Here is a 10381-nt window from a genome sequence, read left to right as displayed (position 1 = left end):
CCGGAGAAAACCCACGAGGTTGGACAGGTGACCCTACTCCTTGTCACGTACAACCAGGGAATCGAAACCACCATTAGCCCAGTCGGGGCAGAACGTTATAAGCCAATTTCAGTCTCATTCATAAAAGTGTCCAGATGCCGCTTTATAATACATATACATTTATGAGATTCATACAGATCATATAAAAAAATCTTTAAAAGATTTTAAAAAATACAAACTAATAAAAAACAACATCTAGGTATGAAAGGCTGACATAATAAAACGTGGGAGGTTATTTAACAAAAAAATGAGCCTCAACATAGCATTTTTTACAAAAAAATCAGTCTAAAAGGCAGTCACGTCAAGAATGGGTTTTAATGTTCATGCTGGCAGTCTATAAGTTTGGTCCAATATTTTATGAATGATAAACAGCTAAGTCGTACCGACCACATTCACCTTTTGCCCCTTCCGAAGAACTAGTTTTATGTATTTGAAGGACAAATTTGTTGTAAATGGACAGTATCAATTTTCTTCCTATACTCATAGCCCCATATTTCGGCTGCATACAACAAAACGGGTTTAATTACTGAATCAAATATCGTGAACCTGATAGAAATCGAATTAGATCTGGTTTTTCGGAGCAAGGCGTGGATTGGAAGAAGTGATTTCCTAGCTTTAACTGTTAAAGTGTAAATAGCTTAACTCCAGATTAACCTAGACGAAGAGAGAGAGAGGGGGGGGGGTAACGTCCACTCGACGCAAACTATGTTAGGTACGAGTCAAGTATTAGTTGTGGACGACATCACCAATGCCGTGAGGACGACTTAACCAGTAACTGTAGACGACTTAACTGTGGACGACTTTGCTTGTGGACGACTTAACTGTCAACTATTGAGAGTAACTTGACTGCACCAATCAAGTGCAACACCGGAAATGAGATACTGTCATGGCGTCTGCGCTAAAATTGGAATTAAAATCTTTAAAGACATTTGTTAATAATTCACTAATCTGACGCCAGTGTTTAGTATTTGACATATTTCGTTTCACATGACAAAGGTAATAGCCACAAGTCGATTTCTGCAAATACTTCACACATTTCTGATTGTTTCACCTTCGGCTACCCGATTATGATTATGACCTATTCAATTGTTATTACTGTGAGCTGTCGGCGTCGAACTGAGACAATGCGATTTCATCCCATTTCAAAAAAATAACATAGTTTACTTTTTAATAACCTAACTTTGTACATAATGGCAAAATAGATTATTAATATTATTATTTATTTTTTTTTTTTTGACTGCTTACTTACACAGTGAATGTGTCACCTGTACGACTTACCGTACCGAAAATACAATGATTTGTTGGATACCGGTACATATGTAGTTAATATTGCACATAACCATGCCGTATTTATAGTGTTTGTGTAGGGTGACCCGTGCACTCTAGAGATAGTTGGTCTCGACACGGCTAAATGTGCACGTTTCTGTTGCGTGTCTCGAACTGATTTCTGACTACCCCGCACTCTTTTTGAGTCGATAAATAGCCATGGCACGTGCAATTCTCTACAAATATATCAACTGTTACAGCCGTAAAAAATCTAATGTTGACGATTTTGAATAGCAGTAAAATTTAGCTTCTTGGTTATTACAGCAGCTTTAGAAATTTTGTTTGTTTTATTTTTTAAATTGCTTTATCATTAACTGTACCGTTAAGAGCTGCATCTTTTGGTTTAGTACAAATAATATCTCTGAAACACTCAGGTTAGACAAGAACATGATACTAGCAGTAGTTTCATTTTACTTTTACAAGTTTCTTAAAACAATTGTTGAGTTGTCTAAAGTGCTTATTTCTAAATTCAATTTCTTGTTCTAGCTTTCTGTTATGTTTCGTAAAAAAGTAGTCTTGATTACCCCGACCTGTCAATCAGACGTAGAATGGTTGATAGACTGGTTAAGCGAGACTAATTTCAAAACAAGGGCGCGTAACCTATCTTTTACTCAAAAGTGTCTGGATGTTATGGACGACACTTGGAACCAGTTTTCAGTCTATTATTTATAGATGATTAATGGTCATAGCTTATTAAATACAACATGATCGTTTATTTAGTGACTATAATTGTGTGAAACTGATTTGAAGCTTGGCATATATATAAATATTGTGGCGTAATTGTCAAGATATTTGGAGATATTTATTTATGGTGGGTCACCTTAGTTTGTGTAAGTGCCTCCATAATTATCAAATCACTCGTACAGTAGATGAATCACATTCCTTAAACATGCATTATGCAAGAGCTAAATCTGCCTATTGCAGGTCTTTCTTTAGGCCTGAAATGTTTTCTAAAGTATTAATTAGACATTAATTAACTAATCCAGGCCTTAATCAACTCTCAATGGCATCAGATTTCTCCGATATTAAATAGATTAGAATGGTTCAGCGATACTTTGATTTAATCAAATATGGAGGACCGAGACATAGCTTCGATCAACCAGTACGGTGGTTGAAATTATTGCACACGTCTGTCAAACCTTCAAAGGCTAATATCTTCGCTTGCAATAGAGTAATTTGAATGAAATTTTCAAATTCATTTTACATCATCTACTTTTGAACTATATAGCAAGAATGGCTAGTTCTTTATCTAAATCTTACATAATGTATCTTTAATTGAGTTACGTAACCCTGTTAAACAAACCTAACAATCATTTCTGAACAGCTCAGTATGGTATTTTAATTTGTAATTTTCACACAAGGTAAATAAATACATGTGATGTAGGCTATAATTTCACTTTATGTACTTAAACTTAAGTTCCCTCTCCATTTGTGTCGTACTATAGAACTTCTTGTTTTTAATATTACATGTAGCCTACTTCAGAAATAAACTTGCATGTATTTATTCCTATTTTTAGGTTGATAAATTTCCAATCAAGGTAAATAGACTATATGTATGTAAACTTCAATCCCCTTTCATTTTTATCGTACTATAAAATTTAGAACTTCCTAGTTTTAATATTACATATAGCCTACTTCAGAAATAAGCTTACATGTGTTTATTCCTGTTTTTAGGTTGATGAAGAGGCTAAAATGGAGGATAATGTAGAAAGAACTGAAGCATATCTTCAATGTAGATTATGTGAGCAGAAATTTAAGCATTACAGCGATTTCCAGACTCATAATAAATCCCATATAAAAGATAAAGCTGTTCGGAATACTGGGACTCCGGAAAATGCTAAACAAGGTCATGGGCATAGGGATTTTTGGACTGATGATGATGAAGGTCATGGACTTCGAGATTGTGCTGTTAACGATGAAGACCATGGGCATAGGGATTTTCCTGCTGATGCTGATGAAGGCCATTGGCTTAGGGAATGTGCTGCTGCTGATGAAGGGCATGGGCTTATGGACTTTGCTAATAATATTGAAGGCCATGGATCTAGGGAAAGTACTACAACAGAAATTCAACAAGAAACACAAGGCATAGCAAACCTTAAAGATGAAACAGATGTGTTTCCTTGTGGGCTCTGCGGTTTGACATTTGACCGTTATGACAATCTTAAGAAACATTGTCAAAACTACCTGCATGGTGATAGTAATCGTTCAAAAATTACAGAGGTTACAGATCATCAATGTGAAATTTGTGGCTGTGTGTTTCCGAAATATCTGGACTTGGAGATCCATAAAAATATACATATTGAATATGAAAATGATGAGGACGAGAAATCCACTGAATTACAGGATCAAGCAATAAGTTGGACTTTAATTCCTGCTGTACACAAACGTTTTTCTTGTGGCTATTGCAGCAAAGACTTTTCTCGTAAAAGTGCAGTCAAGAGACATATCATAATTCACACCAGTGAAAGGCCCTTTGTATGCCAATATTGTAATAAAGGATTTAGCCAAAAGATATATCTTACAACTCATTTAAGAATTCACACGGGAGAAAAGCCGTTCCGTTGTAAACAATGTGACAAATGTTTCAGTGATCGGAGTAGTTTAATTAGACATGTTAAAAGCCACTCTGAGGACAAACCTCATAAGTGTGACGTTTGTGGTAAATCATTTAATGTCATAAATAGCTTACGCACGCATAGCAAGATCCATAACGATCAGAAAGAATACACATGTGGTGTGTGCTGGAAATCGTTCAGTTTGAATTTCCATTTACAAGTTCATATGAGGATTCACACTGGCGAAAAACCATATAAATGCGGATTGTGCGAAATGTCTTTCAGTACGAGCTGTAATTTGAAAAGCCATATAGCACGGCATTCAGATAATAAACCCTTTGTATGTGATGTATGTGGCCGCTCGTTTAACTCTAGTGCAAAGCTAGAGACCCACGGTCGAGTTCACACTGTGAAAGTTACGAGTCTAACATGCGAGATTTGTGGGCTAACCACCACCACTAAAGCTAATTTGATACGACATATGGAAGTACATACAGCTGAAAAACCTTATAAATGTGATGTTTGTGGTAAATCATTTAGACGTAATTGTCGGTTAGCAATCCACATGAGAATTCACTCTGGAGAGAAACCCTATAAGTGTGATATTTGTCAAAAGACATTTTACGATCCAGACAGTTTACCGAAACATATGAAACGACACTTTGAAGTCAACATCAAATCTGAGTAAATGTTACTTGGTTTACAACTCAACAAATTCCACCTGGCCCACCAAGAACATTCAAACTCAACAAATGGAACCCGGCCCACCAAGAACATTCAAACTCAGTAATTGTCACTTGGCCCACCAGGAACATTAAACATCAACATTAGTCTACCGGGACTTTAATAATTGATGCGGGTAAAGGTCACAGTACATGTATTTAACATTATACCAGATACATTGATTGAGCTTCTAGAAGTACATGTACTGATAAAATTTCCAGGGAATTCACTAGGGTCGTTTATGAATAAACCTCAAGAACATACAGTAGGATAGGGTTGAAGACCTTTAGCTCAAGTGTGACATTTTTTTTTTAATTCACTTCCAGAAACTATAACAATATTGCCATCATTACATGTAAATGTGTTCAAAAATCTCAAGTAAACATTTAGTTATTTGAATGCTATGCTAAATTACAACATTTAGTTAGAACGATATTTATGTGCTTTGAGTATCCATGTGTGAAGAAAATCGTCATTATTATTATTGTTCATTAAGGATGCATTATGTAACAGCTACATGTAGATGTAGATCTTTCGTTTGGCCCTAAATGTTATATAAATGATTAATGAGAGATTAATTACATATTTGTTCACATGATTTTCAACAGATTTAAACACAATTGACAGTTGATAATTTAATTAAAAATTGGATAATCGAGATTTCGTTTATTGCAATTAACAGTAGCAATGGCAATTGAGACTACACTGTTGTTCAAATCACCATATCTCTACTCAGAATGAAGTGATTTGACCCAAATTTTCAAAATATTCCCCTTTCTTTATCTATTTTTTTTAAAATATTATAGCGAGAAATGCCAGCTCTTTATCCAATCTTACATAATGCATCTTTAAAGGAGACTGCCAGTAGGTTAGGGGTAAGCTTGTTATATTCTTCCAAAATATTTTATTTTTCCTGTTGTCTTTTTATTAGCTGTACCTTTTCTTCCTCGATGGCTCACTTTCGAATTGGTAGATGTTCATGTAGGACTTACAGGTGTATATTTTTTGTGCTTTTTCATAGAAATAGGGTTCAGGAAGAACAAGTAAAAAAGATAAGTGTAGCTAGGAAGAAAATAAAGACTGTTGGTCTTATATGAAATGAGATGGGCTTTGAGCCTTTGACTTTGACAGTGATGTAGGATGGAGGATTGGGTAAGGGACAATGTGTAGTCATTTAGATGAGATAAAAAATCGATGTCCCATGAACACATTGGCATGCACATAAAAGAAGGCTTGACAGTTGGAATTTGAAATAAGAGTAGACTGTAGCACCGCTGCCCGGGCAAAATTTCACAAGCCTAGTAGGAGAAGACCAGTAGGATGTTAAACCCCATTTCATTTCAATTCACTATCCACCAGGAGGTCCTGTGTTCTATTCAGGTGCTGGCTGCGAGCTGCTAGCATGGTTTCTCAAAGTCAGTGATGCAGTATTGAGGGGAAGGCACAGTGTCTAGTTGTTCCACTGGGAACGAAAATCAGACCATACTGGGTTTTTTATATTTACACTTCTTTGTTTTGGGATTACTCCAGAAGAGAAGCTGTAGGAATGGTGACTATTGATAGGGGTTGTCCTCTCATGATCACAATGCTTCTTACCAAATTTGTAAAACATAAGTTAAAAACTGAAGCCTCTATCGTATTCACAAGATTTTCGGCGAAGGGGGCATAACTCCAGAACGAAAAGTCACAGTGCTGAATATTTACTGTGTCTGTCCTCTCATGCGAACAATGCTTCACACTAAATAAGTAGCTGTTAAAAACTTTTGACTTTATTGCGTTCACAAAGTATACGGCAAAGAGCCATAATGCTTCCCACCACTCTTGAAAAAAGATCAGATAAAAACTATAGCATCTATCATGTTCAGAGGCAAAAAGGGGTAGATCAGGAACGCTGAAGTCAATAGGGCTCGTCCTATCATGACCACATTGCTTTACAACAAACTTGAAAAGAATCGGTTAAATACTGTAGCGTCTATCGCGTTCACAAGGTTTTCGAAAAAGGGGCTAACCCTGATATAAAAAGTTGCGTAATGCTTAAAATCAATAGGATGAATTTGTTAAATACTATTACCTCTATCGTGTTCACAAGGTTTTCGAAAAATGGGCTAATGCTGAACCTGTTAAATACTATTGCCTCTATCATGTTCACGGGCTTTTCGAATTAGGGAACATAACACTGGAGCCAAAATTCGAGGGGCGCTGTATATTAAGAGGGTTCGTCCTCTTGTGACCTCAATGTTTCAGACTAAATTTGAAACGAGTCTGTTAAAAACTGTAACCTCTATCGCACTCACAAGTTTTTCGGCTGAGGGGACATACATGTAATTCTGGAATGGATAGTCGTGGAATTCTGGATAAAAATAGGGTTCATCCTGTTAAAAACTGTAGCCTCTATCGTGTTCAAAAGCCAATTATTGACGGACAGGCGGATGGGTGACGGCATCATACACCCACACCGAAATGTGGACGAATAAGAATGGTACAAGAGTTCTTAGGGAACAAAAAAAAAAAAAAAAAAAAAGTAAAGGAGTCTTTATGATAGGCAGGTCAACTAAAATTTAAATGTAACAAAATCAAGATAATTTTTTTATGGTCCATTTTTTCCGAAATTTTTACAATTATATCATAGGTCCGCTGTCAATATTACAGAAAAAAGCCATATGTTGAAACAAAGCCTATTGACGATTAACATTTTATGCTGGTTGCATAAAATGATAGAACTTGAAATTGTGGCCTAAGCTTTTTGAATTTTTTTTTATGAGGCCTTTACCTCTGAACTGCAGGACTACTAAACTGTTGTTGAGCGTCTGTCTTGTAACCTGGCAACCTATGATTGTTATAAGGAGTACATGTATGTAATTAATCAAATATTCTTCCATATTTACTTGTTTGTGATGTATGTGCTGTGTTTTTCATATATTGATCATATATGCATGCTTTGTATTCGAATTTTGTCTGGTTGTGCATTTGTAACCGTGTATAATTTTTTGTACTTTTATTTCTCACCTTTGTATGCTGCCCTCAATAGGAGTTTCGATGCAATAAAATTCTATTCTATGGTTGTTAATCTCAGAAATCTACATCTCCTAAAATTGAATGGAAGTTGGAAACGACAGGTAACCGTACCGCACCCCGTACCTGTATTACTATCGTTAAATACGAAGATTTTCTCACATTCCTTAATTAAACACATAGTTACCCATAAAGATGAATGAGTCGATGTTACTCCATTAATTAATACAACAATTTATAAGGTGTCATTACAACATGTACCCGTACTGATAGTTCAGCTCTGAACGTAGGTCTTATTACACTCGCCCTGTACGTTCAGGAACCGTCCTATTGAATCCTTGTCGAAAATAAAATCGCTTCCCGGTCAATTTTACTGGCCAACTTTTTACAGCTAAACGGTCGCGTGTCCGTCCCTGCGAACGCCTGAACAATGTAACTGAACATCTTAGTGAGAAAATAAGACCTTGTTACCTCGCTAGAAACAGTATGAGTGATACAAAACGCTGTTAAAAATACGTCCCCGTCTTCTAACCGACTAAATTAAAATCGAAATATAAGGTAACGCACAATTTCATTAATTCGCCTGCGCATGGAGGTCTTTAGCACTGGGAGGAAACCGGAGGACCCGGAGAAAACCAACGAGACTGGAAAGGCGACCATTTTACTTCTTGTCATGTTGAATCGGAGATTTCACAACCACCCCGTACCCGTACCGATTAAACACCATATCTATATTATGTGGGATCCACGGTGGCTCAGTGGGTGAGACCCTTCGCTCGTAAGAATGGGGATCCTGTGTTAGATCACTGCGCTAGCCTTGAAAGTTTATTGGGATATTTTCAGGCGTGGTTCCGCCTTGTCAAGTGGTGCAGGGGGGCGGGGGTTAGGCAAGGGACAACGTATAGTCGTTCGGATGGGACGGAAAAAAAGGACCCCGTGTATACTACTCATTGGCATACACGTAAAAGAACCTTTGGCAGTTGGAATTCGATATGAGTAGGCTATAGTGCCGGAGTCCCGGCAAAATATCCCCCAGAGCACCTTGTATGGTGTATGCCAGTCTTCATTAGCCCAGTCAGAGCAGACTGGTAGGACGTTAAACCCTATTTCATTTTATTTATATTATTTAATACATCTCACAAAAATTACAACACTATACATACTTAAACATTTAAACAATAAGCGAAAAAGGCATGCAGTAGACCAAAAGTGTCGCCTCCCAAAAAGTGTCACAGGCAGATCATCACCCTTGCTTCGCTATGACTACGCTACTGATGTTGGATTAATTATTGTGTTTTATTTTTTAAAAAGGGACCCCTCTGTATTTTGAGAGTGTGCAAGGACGAAAAATCTTTCGTTGAATAAGCAGATTGTTTTCCCTCTCGCAGACTGGCTGGAGCTTAACCGTGCAATAACTGGTCATTTTCAATGATATTGCACACTTTTGCTGGTTTACACTAGTTTTAGTAGAAATCATATAGAGAATGGGATGTTATCAAGGGCGTGGATTTGTCATAACTTTTTTGGGGGGTGGGAGGGGCGGACGAACCCTGGAACCTGGAACATTTCATTACCAAACGAAATAAATAATTACGAACAGTTTACTGTACTAGGGGTATTATGACGACAATATGGAAAAATTGACTACCTACAGCAAAGCTGCGTAAATATTAATTGTTCATGAAGTGAATCGTCCAAAGACGTTCGTTCTACGATCAGGACTGTTCTCTTTTAATATCTTGGCGACATGAAGGGGGTCTTTATGCACCGCACACGCCATCAAGTGGTTCAGTCGGTTTGGCGTCATGAAGTTGCGCAGCCAAGGTTTGATACGGCGCAGAGTGCTGAAGGATCGCTCGGCTGAGCAGGAACTAGCAGGGTTCAACAGTGTGAGATGAGAAAAGCTTCGACAAAAGGGAATATCTGCCTCACTTCAGGTGACATAATGATTGAGGAACGCTTCGTGCACAAGTGAAATAGATTTGGCCGAAAACTGGCGCTTGAAGAATGGCAAATCTTGTTCCAAGTCCCGATTCAGTTCATGATACGTAGAAACAAGCTCACCATCATGTGGATATAAACCTGAAAATCTTTCTGGCGATCAAAATCACGGGGGGGGGGGGGGGACAGATACCTATTCGTCAAAGTAGGCCATATAACCGCTGCGCGGGCAAAATTTTCCTCATAGCACACTGAATGGCGTATGCCTGTCTTCAATAGCCCAGTATAGGAGAACAGGAGGACGTTAAACCCCATTTCATTTCATTACATTTCATTTCATAATGCATCTTTAATAATCTTTACTAGCTCTTACATAATGCATCTTTAAGAAATCCATAATAATAACAAAAAAGCTGACCCAACAAAAAACAGGCCTGTTGAATGTTCACTTTGAAAGTTTTCAACTTTGTGAATTATTCGTTTGGATCTCGTATAATCCCTATTTTATAACCGAGGTTAGCACAGGGCGGAAGAGAGAGAGAGAGAGAGAGAGAGAGAGAATGGGGTTTAACGTTCACTCGACACAAACTAGGTCATTTCGGGACTAACACATGGTTCAATTTTATTTCAATAATTCGCTTGCGTGTAGGGGTCTTTATAAGTGGGAGGAAACCGGAGGATCCGGAGAAAACCCACGATGTTTGACAGTCGATCCTACTCCTTGTCACGTACAACCAAGGAATCAAAACCACGCCAGTTGACTCAATGACAGACCTTATGATACA

General features: G+C 37.5%; 1 protein-coding gene across 1 annotated transcript; it reads left to right on the top strand.

Annotated features, from left to right (window-relative positions):
- The first annotated feature begins 914 nt into the window (after positions 1–914).
- On the top strand, positions 915–7521 carry LOC126824491 (zinc finger protein 226). The gene is made up of 2 exons (XM_050553729.2): positions 915–1035; positions 3040–7521. Exons 1-2 carry the CDS (start codon positions 1027–1029, stop codon positions 4606–4608), a joined length of 1578 nt encoding a protein of 525 aa, XP_050409686.1. The 5' UTR covers positions 915–1026; the 3' UTR covers positions 4609–7521.
- Positions 7522–10381: the final 2860 nt, after the last annotated feature.

The sequence above is a fragment of the Patella vulgata genome, chromosome 1 (genome assembly GCF_932274485.2).
Source record: "Patella vulgata chromosome 1, xgPatVulg1.2, whole genome shotgun sequence".
Lineage (NCBI taxonomy): Eukaryota > Metazoa > Mollusca > Gastropoda > Patellidae > Patella > Patella vulgata.
Note: the sequence above shows the minus strand (reverse complement) of the source record. Positions and strands in the feature narration are given on the sequence as shown.